General features: G+C 41.2%; 1 protein-coding gene and 1 pseudogene across 1 annotated transcript; both read right to left on the reverse strand.

Annotated features, from left to right (window-relative positions):
* Positions 1 to 1,755: 1,755 nt before the first annotated feature.
* On the reverse strand, positions 1,756 to 2,700 carry LOC129622585 (olfactory receptor 1L8-like). The gene has a single exon (XM_055539187.1). The coding sequence runs from the start codon at positions 2,686 to 2,688 to the stop codon at positions 1,756 to 1,758; it is 933 nt and encodes a 310-aa protein (XP_055395162.1). The 5' UTR covers positions 2,689 to 2,700.
* Positions 2,701 to 12,883: 10,183 nt separating this feature from the next.
* On the reverse strand, positions 12,884 to 13,814 carry LOC129622586 (olfactory receptor 1L8-like; annotated as a pseudogene).
* Between the last annotated feature and the right edge of the window lie 640 nt (positions 13,815 to 14,454).

Below are 14,454 nucleotides of genomic sequence, written 5' to 3' on the forward strand. Positions count from 1 at the left end.
GGTGTTTGTTAGGCTGAGGGAGTTGAGGTGTGATGATCTCTCCATAGAGTTTGTCCTGGGATCTCTGTAGGCAGAGAAAGCAGAAGACAAATCACAACTAGTGCTGCTGACTCCACGGGGACAGGGCACCCTTGAGATTTTCTGTTTAGATTTTGGGACTAATCTCAGAGCTTCTGAACCTCAGTGCACTATCTCATGGGCCTGTTTCAGTTTCCCCAAGTGATATGCTTTATCAAGGATGATCAAATACTCACTGGGGTGAATATTGTTATTTCATGACATTCAAATGTGGACCAAGGTGTATTCTAGATCCTGGCAGGTCATAGGTTAATGTAGTGGAAGGTTAAATCTTTCAGGGAATGCAGTGGTAGATCTATGTGCTTTCAATGTCTGTGCTTTCCAGTATCTGGGTTGGCATGTGGACTAGACATTTTTCCATGTGTTGTGCAGTAATGTTTATGTATGTTTAAAGCCCAGAGCCATGCAAAGGATATTGTCATATGTAGCAAATGGATGTTGGATAAAAAAAGCATTTGTTTTTAGCGTTTAGTCTCAGAGCAGTGTTTGAAGTTTAGCGTTGAGGAAAAGAGATATTTATTAGAATACTGCCCTTTTCTGTTAGTAGTTACATTTAAGAAGTTACTTAGCCTTTAGAAGCCTCAGGTTCTTCCTTTACTAAATGAGGGTAAAACTGCTTCTTGGCATGAAAATTGAAGAGAAAATTAACTTTTGAATTTTATACAGAAAATATTGTGTATTTCGGTAAACATTATCCATAGTAAAGTTACAGGAAAGAAGGTACATTCGGCTACCGCCCACAATTTAAACCACTGCCTCATCAATACCCATGGGTCCTTTTCCTATGTGGTGAATTTACTTTTAAAATTTCGTCTACATATCAAGAATAAATAATGTAGAGACAGACAGTCTTGGCTTTGGGTTTCGTCTCCTCCACTTACTATTCATGTGTCTGCCTTTCTATTCATTCATCTTCTTGACAAGTGTTATTTATTTATTCCAGCTTTATTGAGACATAATGGGCACATGAGACTGTTTAAGGTATCCAACACAGTGATTTGATAGATGTTTTTATTACAGAATGATTACCACATTAATGATAGTTAACATGCATAAGAGTTGGGTTTTTGTTCACTGCAGAGCCAGAACATTCTGCTGTCAAAAATATGGAAGAAGGAAGAGGCACAATCTCTGTATAACTGTTGCACTAGACACACTCCTCGCTTGGTGGAAGCTTCAGTTTTTTAAGTCTCTGTCTTGTCACCATCTCTGTCTAGTTGCTTCTTTTTTCTAAATTACTGCAACGATTTTCAAAAAGCTAGTTCATTACAGAAATTACATTGAAACCCAAATTATATTAAGAGAATCAAAAGTTATCAGACAGATGTATGTTCTAGGAAATGTTGTGGAAAACAAAGGTTTCAACATTTGGAGGAATGAAAAAGATGTGGTTTCCTGGAGAAGAGGAAGGCAGAAAGAGAGTTGCAGATATATGAAAACTGGAAGCCAAGATATTGGTAGACCTGGAGCCTATTCCTGAATCATCATAAAGTCTCCATGGTTAGTAGTTGCATGTGTAAAGAAGTGGGTGCAACTCAACATCCCTGACACATGTGAGTCATATCTACTGACGTACAAGAGTTTATTATGTGTATCAAGAACCAGCATAAACAGGATCTAGAGCCTCAGAGAAACCCATGAACATATCCCCAGAAGGCTAGGATTTCCTCCTTCTAGCTAGGATTTCCTCCTGCCCATCAGCTTCCCCAGGCCCCTCTTCATGTCTTTGTTTCTCAGACTGTAAATGAAAGGGTGGAGCATGGAGGACAGGACAGTGTAGACAATTGTTGCCACTCGGTCCTGAACAGTGTAGCTGGACAAGGGCTGTAAATAGACATAAAAGATGCTTCCGTAAAACAGGATCACCACAGTGAAGTTGGAGCCAGAGGTGGAGAAGGCTTTGCGTTTCCCTGCAGCTGAGGGGATCCTGAGAACTGCTATGAGGACTCGCACATACGAGAAAACAATGCATAGGAAGGGGGTCGCCCCAAACACCAGCCCTTCTGTCTTTATTGTGAGATCATTGACAAATATGGAGGAGCAGGACGATTTCAGCAGAGGGTTGATGTCGCAGAGGAAGTGGTGGACAACATTGGAGTCACAGGAGGTGAGCTGATTCAGCAGAAGTATGTGTAGGAGTGAGTGGAGGTGAGGCAATGAGCAGGAGAAGGCCAGTAGCAGGACACAGCGGCGGTGGCTCATGATGGTGATATAGTGGAAGGGGTCACAGATGGCCACATAGCAGTCATAGGCCATGGCTGCCAGAAGACAACTATCAGTGTTGCCCAAGGCATATGTAAAATACATCTGGGTCAGACATCCAGCATAGGAGATGGTCTTGTTCTCTGACAGGAAATTCAGCAGCATCCTGGGGACAATGGTTGTTGAGAAGCAAATGTCAATGAAAGACAGGAATCTCAAGAAGAAATACATGGGGGTGTGCAGTTGAGGGTCAGAACGGATGGCCAGGATGATGAGCAGGTTCCCTGTTATGGTGACCAGGTATATGATGAGGAAGAGGATGAAGAGTGGCTTTTGGTCCTCTGGCCACAAGGAAAGTCCCAGGAGTATGAACTCAGAGACACTGCTGGTTTGATTGAGTCTTTCCATTGACTTTGGTCTAGCTATGTACAAGAAGGTTTGTTATTTATCATGCTCCAATTCCACAGCCCAAATTACAAGATCCCAGCAAGTCTTTGTTGTCCTCTATTTAGGCACTATTAGCAGCTGCACAGAGAAGGCAATGGCACCCCACTCCAGTTCTTTTGCCTGGAAAATCCCATGGACGGAGGAGCCTGGTAGGCTGTAGTCCATGGGGTCGGTAGAGTCGGACACGACTGAGCGACTTCACTTTCACTTTTCACTTTCATGCATTGGAGAAGGAAATGGCAACCCACTCCAGTGTTCTTGCTTGGAGAATCCCAGGGACGGGGAAGCCTGGTGGGCTGCTGTATATGGGGTCGCACAGAGTCCGACACAACTGACGCAACTTAGCAGCATCAGTAGCTGCGCTGGGAAGCTTGTTACCCTCCTGGTGCCTTGATGTGGTCCTCCCTTCCCAAATCCATGTGATCATAAGGGCCTTATCATGAAACCTGAAGGAACAGAAGAAGGGTTTTCCTTTAGAAGCCGTCACAGCTGGACCCCTTGATTCAAGTTCCTTAGTTCCTAGTCTATGAAATCTGTGTCCCTGCTGGGAATACAGCAATAGAACAGAAATTCTTGCCTTTGTGTAATTCATCTAGCTTGGGTGATAAGTCAGATGATCACAAACAGTATATGTAATATAATATCAGGTAGTGATACATATTCATAGCGGTAGAGAATGCATCAAGGATGTATATTGTCACCCAGCTTATTTAACTCATATGCAGAGTACATCATGCAAAATGCTGGGTTGGATGAAGCATAAGCTGGAATCAAGATTGCTGGGAGAAATATCAATAACCTCAGATACACAGATGATACAACCTTTATGGCAGAAAGTGAAGAGACACTAAAGGGCCTTTTGATGAAATTGAAACAAGAGAGTGAAAAAGCTGACTTAAAACTCAACATTCAAAGAATTAAGATCATGGTATCCAGTCCCATCACTTCGTGGAAAATAGATGGGAAAACAATGGAAACAGTGACAGACTTAATTTTCTTGGGTTCCAAAATCACTGCAGATGGTGATTGCAGCCATGAAATGAAAAGATGCTTGCTCCTTGGAAGAAAAGCTATGACCAATCTAGACAGTGTATTAAAAAGCAGAGACATTACTAGGTGCATCTAGTCAAAGGTATTGTTTTTCCAGTAATCATGTATGGTTGTGAGAGTTGGACTATAAAGAAAGTTGAGCACCAAAGAATTGATGTTTTTGAACTGTGGTGTTGGAGAAGACTCTTGAGAGTCCCTTGGACTGCAAGGAGATCAAACCACTTAATCCTAAAGGAAATCAGTCCTGAATATTCATTGGAAGGACTGATGCTGAAGCTGAAACTCCAATACTTTGGCCACCTGATGTAACGAACTGACCCATTGGAAAAGACCCTGATGCTGGGAAAGATTGAAGGCAGGAGGAGAAGGGGACAACAGAGGATTAGATGGTTGGATAGCATCACCTATTGGATGGACATGAGTTTGAGCAAGCTCTGGGTGTTGGTGATGGACAGGGAAGCCTGGCGTGCTGCAGTCCATAGGGTCGCAAAGAGTTGGACATGACTGAGTGATTGAACTGAACTGAACTGAGTGATACATTTGTTTAAAAATAGGGTATTTTAGTATAAGCACATAGATATCATTGGGGGTGGGGAGTATTTTATTTTTTTCCATTTTCTTTTTTTAATATAAATTTATTTATTTTAATTGGATGCTAATTACTTTATAATATTGTATTGGTTTTGCCATATATCAACATAAAGGACCCCCATTCTTTACCAAAGCAAATTCAGTTGTTATAAAACTAGATTTTGTGTGTCTTTGATAGAAATAAGCATTTGCCAAAATAATCAACAGTGAATATCTGAGAGGAATACTGAATCCAATTCAACAGTGGTTTTTCCTTGTTTGGACACAGAATGAAAGGTTCTTAACCTTTCAAAGGTTAACCCCTCCTGAACTCACAGCATGCTGTCATCAGTCTGTGCAAGTCTCCCCTCTTTCATAAATCATTCTTCCCTTCATTAATCCCCTGTCCTAAACCACTTTTGCACAGAAAGGCATCCATTGTTAACTATACAATTCATGTTTTAAAATTTCTTCTCTCTATACATCAGTGTCTCTTTTGCTGTCTCGTATACAGGGTTATTGTTACCATCTTTCTAAATTCCATATATATGCGTTAGTATACTGTATTGGTGTTTTTCTTTCTGGCTTACTTCACTCTGTATAATAGGCTCTAGTTTCATCCACCTCACTAGAACTGATTCAAATGTATTCTTTTTAATGGCTGAGTAATACTCCATTGTGTATATGTACCACAGCTTTCTTATCCATTCATCTGCTGATGGACATCTAGGTTGCTTCCATGTCCTGGCTATTATAAACAGTGCTGTGATGAACATTGGGGTACAAGAACAGTCTTTTGGACTCTGTGGGAGAGGGAGAGGGTGGGATGATTTGGGATAATGGCATTGAAACATACATAATATCATATATGAAACGAGTTGCCAGTCCAGGTTTGATGCACGATACTGGATGCTTGGGGCTGGTGCACTGGGATGACCCAGAGGGATGGTACGGGGAGGGAAGAGGGAGGAGGGTTCAGGATGGGGAACACGTGTATACCTGTGGCGGATTCATGTTGATATATGGCAAAACCAATACAATATTGTAAAGTTAAAAAATTAAATAAAATAAATAAAATTTCTTAGCTCATATATTTATTCAAAGTTACATATGAGAAACATGTAAATATGTGTCTTCCAGTCATACTCAGGACATCAAGTCTTATGTGCGTGTGTGTGCTTGGTCGTTCAGTTGTGTCCAACTCATTGAGGCCCCAAGGACTATAGCCTGCCAGGCTCCTTTGCCCATGGAATTTTCCAGGCAAGAATACTGGAGTGAGGTGCCATTCCCTTCTCAGGGAGATCATCCCAGGGATTGGCTCCACGTCTCTTACAACTCCTGCACTGGCAGGCAGATCCTTTATCACTAGTGCAACCTGGGAAGGCCTTAAAGTCATATATTACATATGAATTTATTTAACATTGTTTAATTAATATATTACTTCATTTCTAATCTTTTTTTTTTTTTTTAATTTTATTTTATTTTTAAACTTTACATAACTGTATTAGATTTGCCAAATATCAAAATGAATCCGCCACAGGTATACATGTGTTCCCCATCCTGAACCCTCCTCCCTCCTCCCTCCCCATTCCATCCCTCTGGGTCGTCCCAGTGCACCAGCCCCAAGCATCCAGTATCGTGCATCGAACCTGGACTGGCAACTCATTATCAAACATCTCTAAACCTGAAGTATTTCATGTGTCATATAGGACACAAATACTCACATTCTCATGAAGATTTAGTGAGATAATGCATGAAAACACTTAGAAGAGAGAAGAGCATATTGTCAGCAGGAGAAGCTGTTGATCCTCATCAGTCCCTGTGTCACCTTCCTTTATCTTCTATTTCTTGATGTTCTGAAGATCAATTAATTTATGTACGTAAAGTATCACATCCCTCACTGCCAAATTGTCTGCCTAATCTCAGGATTTGGCAGGTTTTTATGGAAAGAATATTTGTTTACGCATTGAAGAATTGGATGAATCAGTAATTAAAGCTAATAATAATGACCAATATATATGAGCAAGTATTATGTACCAAGTTTATGCTAAACATGCCACTAAATCCCAAGGAATGATAAAGCATTTCAGGAGACTAAGGCTTACAGAGGTGAAGTGGTTTGCTGAAGTTCACTAAGGATGTGAGAAGCAATCAGGTTTAACTCCAAGCTGGCTCACTCTAAGTTCATGCTCTCCAGTGTGAAGCTTCCCCTCCTCTAGTTACGCTATGTTAGTTGTTGATCACCATCAACATAGGCACTGTTTTTATTGTTCTAAAAATTTCCTACTCGAATTGCCCTTGTACCCTCTGACACACTTTCTTCTCCCATATTCAGAATTTACCCTTGTATTTGCTAGAGAGGTGGCCTTTCTGTGTTGTAGTGGAATTTGAAAATATGAATATCCATGATTAGCGGGCCAAATCGGGTGGAAAAAATTGGCCATGAATGACTGGGGCATGTCTGGTGCGTGGAGCTGGTGTCGTGCAGTGGACAGTGCCCTCTGGTGAAGACAAACAGTGAGGGGTTTGATTCATCCTGCATCACCTGCTCACAAGCTGGTTCCTGATGTTTTATGAATAACAAGGGAGACACTATGTCTGTAAAGCAGTACATCACACACAGATCAATATTCAAAAGTGAGTCATTGTGAAAGGGCTGCCTGGGGATTTTGCAATACAAAAATTAGTGGAGATTTGGTGAATTAATGGAATTGATTGCTCTAAGTCAGAGAAGTGATGAACACCCAGGCTGATGACTAGAAACAAGGAGGAAGATTTCTGATTGGAGAATCAGGAAGAACATTCTAAAAGCAGAGGGTGAGTGGATCAGGCCGAGACTACAGTCTTTTTTTTTTTCTCTCTCTCTCTTTTTTTTTTTTTCTCTCTTTTTTTTTTTTTCTACTGGTGTGGTTTTGTTTCCATAAAAGCAAATGGTATATATTGTCTAGAAGTCCAACTGCATGGACTTAAAACCAAATTCCAAAAGGAAGTTTTACCTCCCTGGACCTATGACTTCTCAAACCACGAAATATTCGAAAGTATCAGGAAGAAAAGAGTAAGGTACCAAAATAGGTTGGAGTAGCCAAGTGAGTGGCCATCTTCTGACGCTCACCTCCAAGTCCAGATGCTTTTCTTTCCTTCCCAGCCGCTCCAGAAGATGATGTGCACCACGTCTCTTAATCAGGTCATCTGCTTCTCAGCCAAAGTTCAGCTCCTGCATGTGTCTCCCATGTACTTTTGGACTGATCAAAAAGGAGGAAAGCAGGGTTGGAGGAGGAGATGATATACTACTCCAAAGGGATAACACGTTTCCCTTCCCTGACCTCAATTCCATTTTTTCCCTAACACCTGGTCCCTAGCTCACTGCTGCTTCTGCCAGCTCCAGATCTCAGAAGGCAGAGATGCTCTGACTTAAGTAGGAGGACTCTCCTGACTGTGGAAGCCCAGCCAGCTTCTCATGAATTTCAGATCTGCTCTGCTGGCCTCTGGGGGGTTTGTTAGGCTGAGGGAGTTGAGGTGTGATGACATCTCTGGAGAGGTTGTCCTGGGATCTCTGTAGGCAGAGAAAGCAGAATGGTAATCACCGTTAGCACTGCTGACTCCAAGGGGACACGGGGCCCTTGAGATTTCCTGTTCAGATGTTGGGACGAATCTCAGATCTTCTGAATCTTAGTACACTATCTCATGGACATGCTTCAGTTTCCCCAACTATGTTTTATATGGACAAATACTCATGGGGATGAATATTTTTATTTTAGGAGATTCAAATGTGGACCAAGGTGTATTCTAGATCCTGGCAGGTTGTAGGTTAATACAGTGGAAGGTTAAAGCTTTCAGGGAATGCAGTGGTAGATCTATGTGCTTTCAGGGTCTGTGCTCCCAGTATCTGGGTTGTCATGTGGACTAGACATTTTTCCATGTGGTATGCAGTTAATGTTTATGTATGTTTAAAGCCCAGAGCCATGACAAAGATATTGTCATATGTAACAAATGGGTATTGGATAAAAAGGCATGTGTTTTCAGAATTTAGTCTTAGAGGAGTGTTTGATGTTTAGTGTTGAGGAAAAGAGATATTTATTAGAGTACTGCCCTTTTCTGTTAGTAGTTACGTTTGAGAAGTTACTTAGCCTATAGAAACCTCAGGTTCTTCCTTTACTAAATGAAGATATCACAGCTTCTTGGCATGAAAATAGGAGAGAAAATTTCCTTTTGAATTTTATACAGAAAATATTGTGTATTTTGGTGAACATCATCCATAGCAAAGTTACAGGAAACAAAGTACATTTGGCTCCTGCCCTCAAAATAAACCACTGCCTCATGCAATACCCATGTGTCCTTTTCCTTAGTGGTGAGTTTATTTTTAAAACTTGAGTTTACATATTAAGAGTAAATAATGTAGAGACAGAAAGTCTTGGCTTTGGGTTTTGTCTCCTCCACTTACTATTCATGTGTCTGTCTTTCTTTCTATTCTTTCATCCTCTTGACAAGTATTATTTATTTTTTCCAGCTTTATTGAGATATAATGGACATATAACACTGTTTAAGGTGTCCAACACAATGATTTGATAGATGTTTTTATTACAAAATGATTACCACAATAATGATAGTTAACATACATAGTTATGATTTCTGTAGTGACAACTTTTAAAATCTATTGTCATAACAACTTCAGATATATAACACAGTCTTGTTAACCCAAGTCACCATGCTGTATCTTTACCTATACTTCAAAGATGATAACAAATTATTTCCCAAATTGACTGCACCAATTTATATTTCTACTTGCCTGGTGGATCATATGGTAAAGAATCTGCCTGCAGTGCATGAGACCAAGTTCAATCCCTGGGTCAGGGGGATCCCCTGGAGAAGGGAATGGCAACCCACTCCAGTATTCTTGCCTGGAAAATTTCATGGGCAAAAGTAGACTGATGGGTTACAGTCCATGGGATCGTGAAGAGTTGGACACAACTGAGCGATTAACACACACACATATTCATACTAGAGCACAATTTTATATTTCTAAATATTTTTAAACCCTTAATAGTATCCTCAGAATTCTAATTTTTGTAATCTATTGGTGTGCAATGGCTTACCATTGTGATTCAATTTGAATTTCTCTGATTATTAATGAAATGCAGCATTTTTCATGATTATTGGTCATTTAGATTTCCTTCTCTTTTGTGAAATGTTTACTCAGTTCTTTTTCATGGATGCCTATCTCCCTCAACTCCTGGCTCTGCCTGCTTTTCTTGCTGATTTCTTGGGATATTTATGTACTCTTAATCTGAGTGTTTTGTTGGTTTTGTGAATTTCAAATATAATTTACCATTCTGTTATTTGTCTTTTTCTTCTATGATGTCCTTTGATTTTAACACAGTTTACTATTTTCTTTTATGGTTAGTGCTTTCTTTCTGTTTCTTATTGAAGAAATATTTTTCTATCTTAAGAAGACAAAGATAGTCTATATTATTTCCTTAAAACTAATCGCTTTTGGTTTTCACATGTAAGTTTGTAAGTCATCAGGAGTTAAGTTTTGCATATGATGTGTGGTAGAAATCCAGTTTTATTTTTCCATGTGAATAGTTCCACTCATGAAAAGATGCTCTTCAGTGCCTCTTTCATAAGTCAAGTGTATACCAATGTGTGGGTGTATTTCTGGGTTCTCGATCATATGCTAGCTGTCTTGTTGTCTAGCCCTTCACCAGTATCCAGTTCAGTTCAGTTCAGTTCAGTTCAGTTGCTCAGTCGTGTCTGACTCTTTGCAACCCCATGAATCACAGCATGCAAGGCCTTCCTGTCCATCACCAACTCCCAGAGTTCACTCAGACTCACATCCATCGAGTCAGTGATGCCATCCAGCCATCTCATCCTCTGTCGTCCCCTTCTCCTCCTGCCCTCAATCCCTCCCAGCATCAGAGTCTTTTCCAATGAGTCAGCTCTTCGCATGAGGTGGCCAAAGTACTGGAGTTTCAGCTTTAGCATCATTCCCTCCAAAGAAATCCCAGGGCTGATCTCCTTCAGAATGGACTAGTTGGATCTCCTTGCAGTCCAAGGGACTCACAAGAGTCTTCTCCAACACCACAGTTCAAAAGCATCAATTCTTTGGTGCTCAGCTTTCTTCACAGTCCAACTCTCACATCCATACATGACCACAGGAAAAACCATAGCCTTGACTAGACAGACCTTTGTTGGCAAAGTAATGTCTCTGCTTTTGAATATGCTATCTAGGTTGATCATAACTTTCCTTTCAGGGAGTAAGCGTCTTTTAATTTCATGGCTGCAGTCACCATCTTCAGTGATTTTGGAGCCCAGAAAAATAAAGTCTGACACTGTTTCCACTGTTTCCCCATCTATTTCCCATGAAGTGATGGGACCTGATGCCATGATCTTCATTTTCTGAATGTTGAGCTTTAAGCCAACCTTTTCACTCTCCTCTTTCACTTTCATCAAGAGGCTTTTGAGTTCCTCTTCACTTTCTGCCATAAGGGTGGTGTCATCCGCATATCTGAGGTTATTGATGTTTCTCCCGGCCATCTTGATTCCAGTTTGGGCTTCTTCCAGTCCAGCGTTTCTCATGATGTAGTCTGCATAGAAGTTAAATAAGCAGGGTGACAATATACAGTCTTGACGTACTCCTTTTCCTATTTGGAACCAGTCTGTCGTTCCATGTCCAGTTCTAACTGTTGCTTCCTGACCTGCATATACACATTCATATATATTTATATCAGCAAGCTTTCTCTTAAGCATTTTGCTTTGTATTCATAAGAGCTTTTCAGGTCAGTAATAGATATACCTCTCATTATTTGTAACTATTACATATTCTTTCTGTGGAAAAAAGGCACCATTATTTATCTAATTCCCTATTGATGGACATCTGGTTGTTTCTAATTTTTCTAATTTTTTACTTTCATAAACAATGCTGGAAGCAGTGAGTGTCTCTTTATATGTAGCTTTATACAGTTCACAGAGTATTACTAGAGGTGTGGGTTTAAGAAATTCAAACAATGGGACATAAGGAGTGATCGTAAATTTTCAGTCATGAAGCTTCTCACATAAAGACCAGTTTAGGGTTTTCCTTGGTGGTTCCAGTGGTTAAGAATCCATCTGCCAAGGCAGGGAAGATGGGTTTGAGTCCTGGTCCGAGAAGATTACACATGCTGCAGAGCAGCTGAGACCGTGCTCTACAATTACTGAACCTGTGTGCACCTAGAGCCCGTGCTCTGCAACAAGAGAAGCCACCACAGTGAGAAGCCCCTGCACAGAGGAAGAGTAGTCCTATTCACAGCAACTGGAGAAAGCCCATGCAGCAACGAAGACTCAGCACAACAAAAAATAAACAAATAAAATAAATACATTTTTAAAAAGTCCCAGTTAGTTTTCTCTAGGAGTTGCTTATTAAAGTGCAGATTCACAAGCCCCACACGTGACCTACTGAATAGTAACCGTGGGAAGAAGGTAGGAGAATAGTATTAATAAATGATAAAATACTGTTATGAAATAAAGCCTAACATCACAGAGTAAATAATGGAGAATAAAGGATGAAACAAAAGTGAAGAGAATGAAGTCCTTGCCTAGATGACTCTCTACTTCCTAGAGCAGCCTAGTATGTCTCTGCATGGAACTGGGAGCTCTTAGTTATATCTGCCTTCAGTGTTCACATATAAGTTGTAAGTCTCTGCTCAAAAGCTACTGAGAATAATTCTAAGTACATACAACTCTTTCCCTGGGAAGCAGACAGATGTGGATGGTTATGATAGTGGCAATAGGGGTATCTCTAAGGGGAAGTGAAGCTAAGAGAGGGGCCAAGACCAGTGCCTTGAGGCACAGATATCAGATGACTAGAGACCCAGAGGCAACTCAGCCTCATGCACCCTGGCCTTTATCAGGGCAGATTATTATAGCAGTTGTGTGCTGAACTAATAAGTCACTTAACTAAGCAGGGCTGAGTTGAACTTTTGTTCACTACAGAGCCCAGAACATCCTGTTGTCAAAAATACGGAAGAAGGAAGAGACACAATCCCTGTATAACTGTTGGACTAGACACATTCCTTACTTGATGGAAGTTTCAGTTTTATAAGAATCTCAATCTTGTCACTCTCTGTCTAACTGCTTATTTTTACTAAATCACTGCAATGATTTTCAAAAAATTAGTTCATCACAGAAATTTCACTAAAAGCAGAAGGATATTAAGGGAATCACAAGTCATTGAACAGAGGTAAATCAGTCACAGGAAATTTGGGGTAAAGACAAAGGTTTCAACAGCACTTAAAGCAAATAAAGATGTGGTTTCCTGAAGAAGAGGAAGGTAGGAAGAGAGATGTAGATATATGAAAACTGGAAGTCAAGATTCTGGTAGACCTGGATCCTAATACTGAATCATCATAAAGTATCCATGGTTGATAGTTGCATGTGTAAGCAAGTGGACACATTTCAACATCTATGCCACATGTGAGTCATACTTGCTGACTTACAAGAGTTTGTTGTGTGCATCAGAAACCAGCAGCAAAACCTATGAACATGTCCAGAAAGATTCTGACTAGGATTTCCTCCTGCCCATCAGCTTCCCCAGGCCCTTCTTCATGTCTTTGTTTCTCAAACGATAGATGAAAGGGTTGAGCATGGAGGACAGGACCATGTAGACCATTGTAGCCACTAGGTCCTGAAAAGTGTACCTAGACAAGGGCTGTAAATAGACATAAAATATGCTTCCATGAAACAGGATCACCACAGCAAAGTGGGAGCCACAGGTGGAGAAGGCTTTGCGTTTCCCTGCAGCTGAGGGGATCCTGAGAACTGCTACGAGGATTCACACATACGAGAAAACAATGCATAGGAATGGGGTCGCCCCAAACACCAGCCCTTCTGTCTTTATTGTGAGATCATTGACAAATATGGAGGAGCAGGACAATTTCAGCAGAGGGTTGATGTCACAGAGGAAGTGGTGGATAGTACTGGAGTCACAGAAGTTGAGCTGATTCAGGAAAAGTATGTGTAGGAGTGAGTGGAGATGAGGTAGTGAGCAGGAGAAGGCCACCAGCAGGACACAGGGGTGGCGGCTCATGGTGGTGATATAGTGGAAGGGGTCACAGATGGCCACATAGTGATCAAAGGTCATGGCTGCCAGAAGGTAGTTACCAATGTCACCAAAGGCATATATAAATACATCTGGGTCAGACATCCAGCATAGGAGATGGTCTTCTTCTCTGACTAGAAGTCAACTAGCATCTTGGGGACAATACTTGTTGTGAAGCAAATGTCAGTGAAAGACAGGACACTCAAAAAAAAATACATGGGGGTATGAACTTGGGGGTCAGAGCTGATGGCCAGGATGGTGAGCAGGTTCCCTGTTACAGTGACCAGGTACATGGTGAGGAAGAGAATGAAGAGTGGCTTCTGGTCCTAAGCCTGGGAGGAGAGTTCCAGGAGGATGAACTCAAGACACTGCTGGTTTGATTGAGTCTTTCCATGATCACAGAGCCAACTAAAACAGAGAAGATCTACAGTGTAACACACATCTCCATGACTGAAAGCATCAACAAGCCAACAAGCCTGTGCTTCTTCCTACCTTCACTTTCTACCTATAGGGTTGTGACTAGCTGCCACATAGGCAACTTGTCACCTTTGTGGTCCTTGAACTTGCCCTTCCTTCTCAACTCTAAGACTTCTCATGCTTCTTGTGTTGATAGCAAGAACTTTTGAGGAAGAGCATAGTTGAGCCTTCATTAGTTTACTTTTAAATCTAGAAAAAATTGATTCAGTTCAGTTCAGCTCAGTCGCTCAGTCGTGTCCAACTCTTTGCAACCCCATGAATCACAGCACGCAAGGCCTCCTTGCCCATCACCATCTCCCGGAGTTCACTCAGACTCACTCCATCGAGTCAGTGATGCCATCCAGCCATCTCATCCTCTGTCGTCCCCTTCTCCTCCTGCCCTCAATCCCTCCCAGCATCAGAGTCTTTTCCAATGAGTCAGCTCTTTGCATGAGGTGGCCAAAGTACTGGAGTTTCAGCTTTAGCATCATTCCTTCCAAAGAAATCCCAGGGCTGATCTCCTTCAGAATGGACTAGTTGGATCTCCTTGCAGTCCAAGGGACTCACAAGAGTCTTCT

The sequence above is a fragment of the Bubalus kerabau genome, chromosome 11 (genome assembly GCF_029407905.1).
Source record: "Bubalus kerabau isolate K-KA32 ecotype Philippines breed swamp buffalo chromosome 11, PCC_UOA_SB_1v2, whole genome shotgun sequence".
NCBI lineage: Eukaryota > Metazoa > Chordata > Mammalia > Artiodactyla > Bovidae > Bubalus > Bubalus kerabau.

Excerpts from the sequence above, each read along its gene's own strand:
- LOC129622585 (XM_055539187.1), bottom strand. The coding sequence starts at position 2,688 with ATGGAAAGACTCAATCAAACCAGCAGTGTCTCTGAGTTCATACTCCTG.